This window comes from Pleurodeles waltl, chromosome 1_1 (assembly GCF_031143425.1).
Source record: "Pleurodeles waltl isolate 20211129_DDA chromosome 1_1, aPleWal1.hap1.20221129, whole genome shotgun sequence".
In the NCBI taxonomy this organism is placed as follows: domain Eukaryota; kingdom Metazoa; phylum Chordata; class Amphibia; order Caudata; family Salamandridae; genus Pleurodeles; species Pleurodeles waltl.
Window position 1 is genome coordinate 776,928,641 of NC_090436.1, and position 13,274 is coordinate 776,941,914.

The 13,274-nt window shown below is 45.4% G+C and overlaps 1 protein-coding gene across 1 annotated transcript; it reads left to right on the plus strand.

The window, feature by feature from the left end:
• Window positions 1-2,247: 2,247 nt before the first annotated feature.
• LOC138287338 (cryptic protein-like) lies at window positions 2,248-11,845 on the plus strand. Its single transcript, XM_069227695.1, has 6 exons — window positions 2,248-2,405; window positions 2,879-2,928; window positions 3,036-3,185; window positions 8,859-8,973; window positions 10,021-10,130; window positions 11,120-11,845. The coding sequence occupies exons 1-6, from the start codon at window positions 2,392-2,394 to the stop codon at window positions 11,239-11,241; spliced, it is 561 nt and encodes a 186-aa protein (XP_069083796.1). The 5' UTR covers window positions 2,248-2,391; the 3' UTR covers window positions 11,242-11,845.
• Window positions 11,846-13,274: the final 1,429 nt, after the last annotated feature.

Sequence of the window (13,274 nt, forward strand, 5' to 3'; positions counted from 1 at the left end):
CTACTCTACTCTATGCCACAACACTGTACACCCCTCCACTCTGTGCCTATCACCTCTATGTCCCTCCACTCTTTGAGCCTCCACTCTTCTCCACTCTATGACACTCCACACTACACCTCTCCACTCTACGCTACTCCAATCTACGACACTGGACTCTATATCACTCCACTCTATGATACTCCACTCTATGACACTTTACTCCCCTCCACTCTACAACATTCTACTCCACTCTGTGCCACTCCACTCTAGGCCACTCTATGATACTCTATGCCATTTCAGTCTAGGCCACTCTAATCCACTCTATGACACTACATGCCACAATACTCCACTCAATGACACTCTACTCCATTCCACTCTATGACACTCTACTTCACTCTACGCCACTGCACTTTGCAACACTCTACTCAACTCCACTCTACTCCATTCTATGCCACTCCACTCTATGCCACTCTATGCCACTCTATGTTGCTTCACTCCAGGCCACTCTAATTCACTCTATGACACTTCACTCTATGACATTCCACTCTACAACACTCCACTCCACTCTATGCCATTCCACTCTATGATGCTGTACTCCACGTTAGGACACTCAACGCCACTTCAGTCCAGGCCAATCAACTTCACTCTATGCCACTCCACTCCACATTACTCTACTCCACTCTGTAGCACTCCACTCTACACACTCTACTTCATTCCATGACACTCCACTCTAATCCATGACCTCTTCTCTACACCACTTCACAACACTCTGCATCATGCCACTCTATGTCACTCTGCTCTGCTCTATGCCACTCCACTCCATGCCACTGTCGTCTGCGCCATAACCTTTTAGTCATGCTGACCAGCAACCACGCTGGTGTAGAACATGTCTAAAACACACTGGCAAAGCCAATAGCTCTTGCATAGCCGAAACCAATTGGCTTTGCCAGTGCTTGTTTTTTTTAATTTGCAAGCTATGTGCTCCCACTGACTTCAGTGAGGTAATTCTCCCTCCAAACCCACCCTGCCAAAATTATTCATCCCCAAGATTCACCTCCGTGGAGTTCAACTAGATTATCAATCACAGAAAAATGCTCATTCACCCTCTGAGAACCTACAAAAAATGCACACGCTCCCAGCAAATCCATATCACCCTGCCAGAATTGGTTCGCCCTCCCAGAAAACGTGCCTCACGATGACAATATTTACTCTTCCACCCAAAAAAAATCACTTTCCTGGCAAAAATAGCTCACCAATACAGAAAAGGTGTGTCACCCTCTCAAAACAATGTATACTGCATGCCCCAAGTCATCTTGCCCAAAAAATGTACACCTGCTTTGATTGTCAGGATCGCCCTCCCAAAACAGATTTACTAAAATTTCCTGACTTCGGCAAGCACCCCCTTCCAAAACATTTGCAGCGCCCTGACAAAATTATGTATCTATTCAACACCAGCAACTCACTCAGTGGTGGCGCTGTTAAAATACTAAAGTAGCAGAAGCCCTTGGTGGGTCCGCACTGCTATGGGCGTGGTTGCAAACCAAACAACGGGCTTCTAGTCCTGCGTGAATGGGTTAATGTTAATCTCATACATGGACCCTCCACACCTTTTGTGCAGCTAATGAGCCGGGTGGGGGGTACGAGCAGTGGAGGATGGCGCTAATTGACTTTAAAGACCTTGCCGTGGGGCGGGTCCAGTCCTCTGCCAAGGAACCAGCTGCGGGCGGATGTGTGTGAGCGGAAAGTCAAACACTGGAGCCCATTGGAGAACTTTGATTTCTGGTACACAGTCACTGGGACTGGCTCACTTCTGGACACCACACCTGCGTCGGTGCACGGGGCCTGGTGTACGCCGCCACTGAGGCCTCACTCTTTCTTGGACACAACTTCCACACCCTAAGCCCGGAACACAGTGCCATTTGGTTTGGTTCGCTCCTGTGAAAATTCCTACATCTATACAGGGGGCCTGGCACCTCCTTACACTGAGGTCTCCTTCGCTCTCGGACACAGGATTTGCGTCTGCTACCGGGACCGAGGACTTCGCTCACGCAAGGACACAGTTTTTGTTTCTGTTCACGACCCCTGTCTGTACTCTGGGAGGCGCGCATTGGTCCTGAGGCTTCGGCCTTTCCTGGACACTGCCCCTGCCTCCGCACTGCGCCACAGACCAGGTATTAACAGACACCGAGCGTCGCTTCTTCCTGGACTCCTCAGAACTGATCTCTAGCGACACACAAGGCAATGAATCCGGGCTCCTAGCGCCTAGAGGACACAGCAGTTGTCTCTTTGCACAGGGCCTGGCAAGTGATAGTGTCCAGAGGCCTCAATCCCTCTTAAATATTCAGAAACACAGAAGTCTCGCTCCCTCGACACGGATTCTGCTTTCGTGCACAGAGCTAGGACAGAAGAGGAATGCGCGGCGTGCGGTAAGTGTGCGCTCTCACACTCAACATTACTGACTCAGAACAGAAAAAAATATGTTTCTGCTGACAGAGTGATACCTTGACTTGCTTTGGTGAGGAATGTTTGGTCGGAAAAACAGAGCGCGCACCGGTCCTAAATAGAGATAATTGGCTTTTACAGCCTCAGTTTACTTTGCACAATGATGTTGCTCTTCTATCCATCCCTTGTGTGTGCGCTGCGCTTAGGCACCCGCTTGCCAAATTCCTTTCAGCAAAATTAACACAAAAACCCACAGAGAGCAGTTTTTCCAAAATATAAATGTTTTTTTCGGTTTCATGGTTATTCCTGCAGGTCATTTTTTTTTTTTTTTAATACCCTTTCCTTCTAATAAGTTTGCACCCCCCCCCCCACCCCCACCTTCCTCACAGTGAGGTATTTACTTTCTTGCTAGTTTATAACGTGGCCCTGATGGTTGGTACTTCTTGTGTATTTTCAGGCTCCTGCTGGCCCTGCTCCTCTCCTTCGAAGTGACCAGCCCTGGACAAGGTGAGGCATTAGTATTTTTCAGCTTAACTTGCACATTCTTGTTGTTTATTTATATATTTTTGTTTTATAACAAACTGCGAGTGCTCATTATTTTTTTGCATTTTAAGGGTGTGGCGGGGACAATTGTATAAAAGAAGAAGATTCGAACCTCCTCACTTCGGAGAAAGTAAAACGAACCCTGGACGCCATGAGCCGTTCTCGTGGGCTCGCGCAGACGCCCCATGGAGCGGAAATAGCTCCGGCGGGGCCCAGCTATGGTAAGTCAGGCGTCGCCCCTATGTTTAGGGCGATTATTAACTGATTATTAAGGCCTGTACGGCACAGAGAGCCTGCAAACCGCGGGCATTTCCTGATAAAACCCAACCACCTATGCAGCGGACTGGCAAACAAATTCAGCCCGCATGTTTATTAATGTGATGAGGACAAAATCTGCGTGCTCCCGTGGAGGGGCGTTTGTTCAGATGGTCCGTTAGCTGAGCGGAAAGTATTTACTGTTTTTCTGCGCAAGGACGGAAGTGGCTGGATAGTAAGCATCTTTGAGTGCAACGGTTTGATGTGTTTTGCTGAGTTAATGTAAAGCGGACTGGTGATGTTCCGTGCCCTGCTGATGTTGCGGTGCTGTAATGCTGCTGAAGCCGTGCACTGTAAAGCCGAGGTGCTCTGATAGTGTTGGCGCCTGCTGATGCCTTGGTCGTGCTGGGGTACTCTGGTGGTGCCGCTCTTGTGCTCTTGTGATGCTGTAGTTCTCTGGGTGGGTAGTCCGGTGCTAATAAGGTGCTCTAGTGTTGCTTAGGTGCTCTGATGCGGATGTACTCTTCAGTAGTTGAAGTTATTTAATGATGCTAGACTGCTCTGCTCTGGTAGTGCTGGGGTACTTTGCTAGTGCCGCTCTTGTGATGCTGTAGTTGTCTGGGTAGGTAGTCCGGTGCTATAGTGCTCTTAGGTACTTTGATGCTGATGTACTCTTCAATAGTCGAAGTTGCTTAATAATGCTAGAGTGCTCTGGTTGTGCTGCGGTACTCTGGGGGATGCTGCTGTACTCTTGTGATGCTTTAGCTCTGAACGGGAACTACGACGCTGTTAAGGTGCTCAGGCGTTTCAGGGATGCTGTGATGCTCATAAAGTGCTCTGGTAGCATTGAATATATCTGATAATTCTGTGGTGTTTTGGTGATGCTGTGGTCCCTCGATGCTGCCGTTGAGCCCACTGTGTTGCTGTACTGCTCTGGAAGGATACTGTGCTGCTGTTAAGGTTCTGGCTCTCTAGTGCTGCCGAAGTGTTTTGATACGGAAGTGCCCTTCACTTGTTGATGTTATCTAATGATGCTCAGAGTCTCTGCTCTGGTCGTGCTTTGGTACTCTTGTGCTGCTGCTGTGCTCTTGTGAAGCTGTATTTTTCTGGAGAGGTACTCATGCTTTTTAGGGGCTCTAGTGTTGATTGGGTGCTCTGATGCTGATGTGCCCTTCAGCAGTTTAAGTTATGTAATGATACTAGAGTGTCCTGCTCTGGTCTTGCTGAGTGCTCTTGTGATGCTGTAATTCTCTGGCTATTTAAGGTACTCTGGTGTTGCGGGGGTGTTCTTACTTTAATAAAGTGCTCTAGTTGCCTTGAAGTTATCGGACAATGCTGTGTAGGTTTGGTGATGCTGTGGACTTCTGATGCTGCTATTGAGCCCTTGCGTTGCTGTACATATCTGGAGGGATACTGTGCTGCTGTTAAGGTGCCGGTGCTGCTCTTGTGATGCTGTAATTCTCTAGGGAGGCACCTGGTGCTATTTAGATGATGAGTGTTGCTTAGGCGCTCTGATGCTGATGTACTCTTCAGTAGCTGAAGTTATTTGATGATGCTAGAGTGCTCTGCACTGTTCGTGCTGTGGTAGTTTGGTGCTATTGCTATGCTCTTGTGATGCTATAGCTCTCTGGAGGGGTACTCCGCTGCTATTTAGGTGCTGTGGTATTGCTGGGGTGCTTTAATGCTGATGATGTGCTCTTGCATAGTTGAAGTTAACTAGTGATGCTAGGGTGTCTTGGTTTTCTGATCTTGATAGGATTCGATAATGATGGTGATGCTGAGTTGCTCTGGAGCAGTTATGGCTCCACTAATGTTCTCTAGTATCCTAGGTGCTGTAGTCCTGCCGGCGCGCTCCCGAGTTGACCCTGAGGTGGTGTGACACCGTGTATCTGCTATCATTACGTATACTGTGAATGTAAACATCACTGTTGAGAGTACATGTACTTGAGTTAATTGTGCCATTATGAATGTAGTGAAATTTGTATTAGTCACTTCCTTGTGCTACTCGGAACAATCTGGCAAAATCTATATTGACACCTATAGGAGGTACGCTTCATGAAGTAGGGGTTTCACCCAAACTTTATCTCCTCGCTAAGCTGAATGTGGGAGTGCTAAAAAACATAGGTTCCGAAATTCTGGCTGACAGCCTCTGGCTGGAACTTAGTACAATCAAAAATGGATAACTTTCTTAAGCACTGAGTTATGGAGAGTCAGATGGATAGTCGGTGCGTCTGTGTGTGTCTCCTTGAGAAGGTGGCAATTAAACATGAATATACCACCCACAGAAGTTTTGTTTGGCGCTTACCACCCCGGATACACAAGTAAAAGTAATGTAAAGGGCAAGAGTAAAACCATGTTCTAGTGTGGGAATTGAAAGGGAATAACCCTGTCCCATCTACAGCCGGAAATATACAAAAATCATACCCCTAATGCAGGAGTAAGAGACAACTGTCCAGGCACTGCCCCTTGAACTTGTCTTAATGAAAGGAATCTGTGATCTATAGATTCCCGACTTTCCTTTTGTTGCTATACCAACCGTTTAAGAGGAAATGTGATCAATGATTTCCCAACTAGTGAAGTGTGTACACTTTCTTCCAAGGTAATGTTGATGTAAACACATTATACTGTCTACTGCTACTCTCTTCCACTAAGGCAAGCTCTCTGCACTACATGTATTTTTTGATATGTGGATGAAAACAAATAAACTGTGTTCTTTGTGTTAACAGTTTACAGCTATTAAAACAGTACCTGTGACCGTTTTAAAAGCCTTATCACTCATGGTAAGCCCTAGCACACCCCCTGTATAGCTCAAACTTGAACCTGGTCAACACAGATTTTTGAGAGCCTCAAGAAGTGCTGACCCTTCTATGCTTAACCCTCACATCATGCAACATCTTCTTTCTAATATATCTGAGAAAAAAACACAAAACGTGATGGCTTGAATACTTGAATTAATCTCAGAATCTGGTGGTTTCTTGGTCGCATTCAGTCCATACTTTCTGTTGCCAACTGTGCCACCACAGATAGGGAACAACTCCATGATAATCAGACTTGGGTGCAAATTTACTAAGGACTTAGGCCCATATTTATACTTTTTGACGCAAACCAGCGCCGCTGCTGGTTTGTGTCAAAAAATGTACCGCTAGCTAACGCCATTCCTACGCACCATGCGGGCGCCTTATTTAAGGAATGATGTTAGCCGGCGCTGCGGACTAGTCTGAGTAAAAAAAAAATGACTCAAACCAGGCAGCACCGGCGTAGGGGAAAATGGGGTTTGTGTGTCAAAAAATGGTGCAAGTCAGGTTGAGGCAAAAATCATGCCTCAAACCGGACTTGCACCATTTTTTGATGCACAACCCCCATTGAAATGACTCCTGTCTTAGCAAAGACAGGAGTCATGCCCCCTTGCCCAATAGCCATGCCCAGGGGACTCCTGTCCCCTGGGCATGGTCATTGGGCACAGTGGCATGTAGGGGGGCCCAAATTAGGCCCCCCTATGCCACTTTAATTTTTTTTTTTTTAAAGTACTTACCTCACCTTACCTGGGATGGGTCCCTCCATCCATGGGTGTCCTTCAGGGTGGGAGAGGGTGGCAGGGGGTGTCCCTGGGGGCAGGGAAGGGCACCTCTGGACTCCTTCCATGGTCAGAGACCATGGAAGTGAGCCCACAGGTCCCTTAACGCCTGTCCTCACCCAGGTGTTAAAAAAGGCGCACATCAGGCTGTGCGCTGTTTTTAAGGCCTGCCCCCTCCTATGCGTTAAAATGACGCAGGAGTATAAATAAGGCGCACAGGCCTTAAAGTCATTTTTGGGGCGGGAACGCCTACCTTGCATGTCATTAACGCAAGGCAGTTTCCCGGATCCAAAAAATGACGCACACAGAGGAATTTTGACGTCCCCGGGCTTGGGCGACAAAGTTTAAATATGGTGCACGGTTTGCGCCGAATGGGCGCCAACATTTTTGGTGCACATTCGGCGCAAACAGAGTATAAATATGCCCCTTAATTTGTCCATTGTGTAACACAAGTCGTCACAGGGCTTCAGAAGTCCTTAAGTGGGATTGATTAAGCCACACAAAGTAATGCAAGGTAGCACAAACTGCAGCCTTGCATTACTTTGCATCAGCTAAGCATGATATGGGTGGAGCAAGGGTGCTCTTTGTATTTTGAAGTAAACTCTGATGAACAAAGACACATAAACATGGATTTGCACCAAAATGGTGTGCCTACCCGAGAGGCGTAAAGAGGAGAAATATATTTTTTACCCTCATTAATTCCTCTTTATACATATGCTGCGTTCTGCAGCACACATAGAAATAGGAACATGCCTCTAAGGATTATGTTTGTGTAGTAAGGGGCATCACTCTGCTAAAAAAATAATTCTGCTCATGAAAGGCACCATTGCACTATAGTGGCTGCATTTGCTCTAGGTAACACACAGGGAGAGAACAGAAATGCTCCATATTTTTGTAAATATGGAGCATTTCTGTGCTCTTCTTTTCCTGTAGCAAAGTACAGCATGTTCCCTTAATCTTTCTCCAACAGATCAAGCCAGCCATTGCGTTCATCAACTGTATTTTATCAAATACAAGCTTTGCATTTTAGAAGCCAAAAGCACTTGCATACCACAGAGGAGTCAACCTGCTATTTAAAATACTTTTTGGGTGAAATGGGTCACAATATTAGAAAAGACGTCTAGGATTACATGTATTCATTTTTTCTCAGATGATGATGATGGTTACACTGGTGTGAATAGCCAGCATGGAGAACCCCACATTTTTATTGGGAATGTTAATTGTTTTGTATTTTTAATACACTTGATGATCAAGTAATCTGGGTGGCTGCCAGCACCACCATGGCAGATCTCATCTGAAGCTGCTTGCAAGCATCTGTTTCTCTGCATGTCATCTGTCTCTGTGTGATTTCTTATAAGTAAGGTCCCGTGAATAATGCAGTTGTGCAGCGATTTTCCCCTAAATATGGATTTCCATATAATCCATTGTCTGTCACATAAACTGCAGATTTTAACCCCAAAAAAATGTTTCTAGCTCAAACGGTTCAAAGGTTGTACTAAAAATTCAGCAACACATGTTGCTGTGCAGTGCAAGACCCTTTTCAAAGCTCAACTGGTCAACTTTCTGTTGCTTAATGCTACATTTGTTACATTTGAGTGTTAAGCTGGTACTGGCGAGGTACCACCAATGCCCATACGGTGTTACAGAGTTTAGAAATGATGAAATAATGAAGGAATATTATTACAATATGCGCCCCATTATGGTGCATAATTTGCCTTCTCTTGCCGCATAGTTTACTCAAACCTGCTGTATAATTTGGTCCTCTCCTGTCGCATGATTCGAGTAGTCCTCCTTCTAAGATAATTCCCTTCTTTTGGGTTTTTAAGAGTCTGATATTTCACAATAACCACCTCTGTGTAGCAGTTAGTACAGCAGGTGTATGTGAAAGTAGCCCCAGCAGAATGGATAAGACTGTGAATTCCAAGATGGCCGAAAGCTCTACAAGCCTCTTTTTTGTTCACATATTGTCATAATTAGTTTTACTGATGTACAGAATCCATCTCTACCGCTAAAGGTTTTCAGAATATTCTTTGTTTAAAAGCCTGTGTTGTCTTTTTCTTTTTAGAAAACACCCCTAACATGAAATGTTGCGAAAATGGAGGGACCTGCTTCCTCGGCAGCTTTTGTATCTGCCCCAAACACTTCAGTGGGAGGCACTGTGAACACGACATGCGCACCAGGTGAGTTCTGGGGTACTTGCTGTGGGCAGGATTCCCAGGATCTGGGGGTTTCTTGTCCAACTGGTTTAAATGTTCTTTAAAAAGTGAATTTGCTTTTCTTTGGGAATACCCGCATGATTGAGGATTCATCCAAATTTCCTCCTATTGGCATCCCGTAAACGTAGAATACACTCATGGTGCTTGTCAGTTTGTTCGTGGTTGTCTAAACCAACGGTGTGCACCAGCCGTGAAGGTATTTCACTACAGCTCCTAAAAGAGCAACACTGCACCCCACCCTTCGAAAGAACATTCTACTCTGACCGTTGGTATTGTTCCTAAAACACTGTGGGAGCAATGGCTAAGTCCGAAAACATGACCAGAAGAGACTCCAAAGTAAATAAAATTGTACAAAAGAGTGTGTCTCTTATAAAGTGTTGTTGATATGAATTGCCTCAATACATTTCTAAGGGCTGTAGAAGGCACACATCGTGTATTGTTGCAGATTATTTATTGTATTTATTATTTAATGTATTTAACATTCAGTTATGAAAGAAATTACTGGGCAAACCAGAAATTAATTTTGACCAACTATATAGGCTGAACGACAAGTAAAGAAAAGGATCGTCTCTTACAAAAGATTACTAACTTGAAATATCATTATTCGGCGACATAGAGGTCGAAAGGTGCATCCCATGCCATTATGGCCCAGTTAGACAATAAAAAAGATAATGTAATGGGACACTCTATAAGGTACTTAAAGGCTGTCCTCTGAGACTGCTTCATTTTGAGTCAGCTAAATGTTGAGTTTTACATGTAAAAACTTGTTTTAAGAACCATGGTCTATGGGACACTACTCATCATTATTTTTGTGCACGTAATGTATAAAAATATTTTGCTAGGTCTGTGGGTGCTTCCGAACATGCTTGGTTTTCGCATTATCATTAGTTATTGAAAATCACGGTAGGTAGTGAATGTTGTCAGTGCCTTAGAATGTGATCTTTGGGCCCTCTGTGCCAGATGGTTATAATTACAAGTATGAAACGCTAAGACATTGTTGTCCGCCCACAGGAGCTGTGGTGTTCTTGCACACGGACAGTGGCTCATGAAAGGATGCTTCTGGTGCCGGTGTGGCTTCGGGGCCCTGCACTGCTTCCATCGAGCTCCTGAGGAGAACTGCGGTAAGATTACATTTTAGTCAGAGAAGAGACATTTTACAATGGCGCATGCGCAGTAAAGGGCAACCAGGAAAGTCCTATCCTTTGAGTTCCGGGTTTAATCAAGCCGATTTACGGAAAAAAAAAATGTTTTTAATTAACCGTGTTTTTCTAACGATTTGTTTTTTATCACGAAATGAGATTCAGAGGTTGCAATGTGTAGCGCTGCAACACTCTTAAAAAGCGGGGTTAAATTGTGGAGCGCATTTTATTACCAAACAATGAACAGCATTTAAAAAGTTGAACCGAGCTTTTAGGGAACATCATCTTGGAGTACGTAAACGTCGACGCAAAACACGGTTCGACTGAAGCAAATGAAATGGTAGAGCACTGTGCTTGTATTATTTAATTATTTTGTTGGGTCATTTGAAAGGTGTTACTCATAATATGTACATTTGAGCTCATCACGCTAAACATACATTGCAGTACGATTCTAATCATCAGCGTTGCGTTGTCATAAAAATATGTTAAATTAACTCTGCGTTTTTGGGACTAAATGAAAGGAATCACCTCACCCCTTTTTGTGGGAACTTTACAAAGTGAGGTTTCTCCTTGGCTGTTTTAGATTCTATGCTGTGAGTGAGTTCTTTCGTGCAGATTTTTTCCATGCCTTAGGCGGTAAAGGAACCTCCCTGCACCCGGCCCCATGTGCACATTCACGGTCAGCAGTGGGGGCTCACAGTACAGCCCCCGGTCTCCTCTCCATATGAATGGCCCTCGAGTCCCGCTCCCTCTTACAACCGGCCTCATTAAGTGCCCCCTGTAGGAAGCGTTAACGGCTCTTTCAGATCTGGGCCCATGGCTCCCTGACAGCCCAGGTGAGGCATCAGCATGGGGGCTGGCTTGAAAGGAAGTGTTTCAGAGCCCCTCACAGCCAGGGCCTCTCCTATTCAAATGCGTCATTCCTATTTCCATTAAAACTGCCTGTTCACTCTGCCTCTCTTTTGTTGCAGGTAATGCCGTGGAGACAGGAAACGCCCTCCATTCCAGCTCTGATGGGCCAAGGCCACGGCTGCCTATCCCCTTCCTGGCTCCTCAGTTGATATGGTTATTCCTTTGTCTGCGGGTACACTGAATTTGGGCACAGACAATTCGGCGCTAAGTCTCAGGGGTCGGCCAGTCAGGCGTTGTCTACCTATGATATTCTCATATACTGCGTATGTATGGGAGACACTGAGGCGGGAGAGGTGACTTGACAATATTAAATCGTGAACGCGGATTTTACCCCCGGCCTCGCGCAACACACGTCCCCGGCGCCTGTCTATGGGAACAGCCTGGCTGGGCACGGGAGTGCAGGGGACTGCCGCCTGTATGTTGGTCCCTGATGTTGTCTGACTGAACAGTGCAGTGTGGAGTTTCTCATTGGACGCCACTGGAGACGCAGACCTATTTTTTAAGTGTCTTCAGCCACAGTACTTACCTGCACTTGATACATCCGTAATATAGACGAAATAGGGGCTTATTTACAAGCCCCTTGCGTCGCCGGTGCGCCAATTTGTCCCTTATAAAAAGTGACGCACCGGCGGCGAAAGAGACGTGTAAATAAGCCTCATAGAGTTTAGCTGCAAGAAGGGCTGATCACATTACCTACCCAGTGTGAAACAGGTATAGGCTTGTAAATAGGTGAATTTTCTGTACATATTGTCGATTTATCCTAATAAATTATTCATTTGTAATGTTGTGTTATTGGGCACAGGACAAGATGTGATCTTGGCGGGCTGGATCTGGTAATGTCAATTTCTGTCTAGGTCATTGTAAACAACATCTGAACTCTGAAGTGCTGGGGACAATTGTCTGGATGCCTAGTTGAATGGCACCTCAGACGCCACTCATCGAACACAAATCGGACCTGGGATTGGGGTATGCACACTGAAGGCAGCAGGCCCACAGTTGGCAGGAGCTCTTGGCAATGCCTTTGAACGAATGGGAGGCCCAGTCCTGAGCTGTATTTATGCGTTTGTTTGCCTGTTTATGTGGTATAGAGGGCGCTGGATTGGAGGCCACGCTTCAGGTTATATGTTGCAAAACAACAATCCTAGGAAAGCCAGTCACATTAGGAATAAAAACGGGTTTGGGTAGGGCGCGTGTGGAAACTCGGGTCGGGCGTGTCAGTGAGTTCGAGTGAATGAAGCAGCATTCCCTAATTAGCACACAAACTGGTACTTAGCTGGCGGATATTGAAGAGTCTAAAGGCTTGCAGCAGGCGAGAAAATGGGGACACGGGATGTGTTAGCGCCCCCTGGCTGCTTGTGTCTCTATGTTGAAGTGGGTTTGGGAGCTCTGGAGATTAAACAACGCCAGGAGCGTTCAAGGGCACCGTCGGGATAATCGTCAGTGTTGACTCGCTATAGATTCTGATATGTGCAGGAAGTCAGACAGTTATTACAAACCTCTTTCCCGCCCAACTTCTTTCCTTTTGGACATGCTCCTTCGTGCATGGTGCACGTTCACTTGACCGACTGTATATAAGGTGCTTTTTCGTAGGACAGATGTTCAGAAATCCAAAAGAAAATTGTGTATTGCAGTGTAGCAATCCAAATTATTACCTCTGTGCCCTTTCACTGTAAACACGATGATTCAGTTGCTAATATAGCGCTTACCTTTCACTCTAAATACAATGATTCAATAGCGTTTACCTTTCACTCTAAACACCATGATTCAGTTATTGATAATATAACGCTTGCTATATACTTTTAGTCCACCGCGTTTCGACGGAGTATCCCATCCGCCCTATGTACTGTACTTCGTACTTGGTGCTTTACTATTAATATAACGCTACACTGCGCATGCGTGGTAGCATAGTCTTTATCTTTAGTGTTGGGTTATGTACTCACATTACACATCTCTAATGAGTTATTCTGTATTTAGGGCTTTCACGTTTGCTTGCTTCTGTATTGAGGGTGTAGAGGCTGTTAGCGTTTTTGTCGTTGTACTGTTTATTTCATGTTTTGCATAAGTTTTACTGCCGTTTATAATGTTGCAAAGTACTCCCAGCGTGGTGCTCGATTGTATGTTAGCACTGCAGTGAGTAACTGCTGATTTATTATGCGTGTTAAGTAACGTAATGTTTGTGCAACCGTGATTTTCTGCACTGTTTGGTTAGTGTTT

What these genes read in the sequence shown, in the direction of transcription:
- LOC138287338 (XM_069227695.1), top strand. An exon ending in GAACACGACATGCGCACCAG is followed by an intron (nt 8,974 to 10,020) that starts GTGAGTTCTGGG and finishes GTCCGCCCACAG; the next exon opens with GAGCTGTGGTGTTCTTGCAC. An exon ending in AGCTCCTGAGGAGAACTGCG is followed by an intron (nt 10,131 to 11,119) that starts GTAAGATTACAT and finishes CTTTTGTTGCAG; the next exon opens with GTAATGCCGTGGAGACAGGA.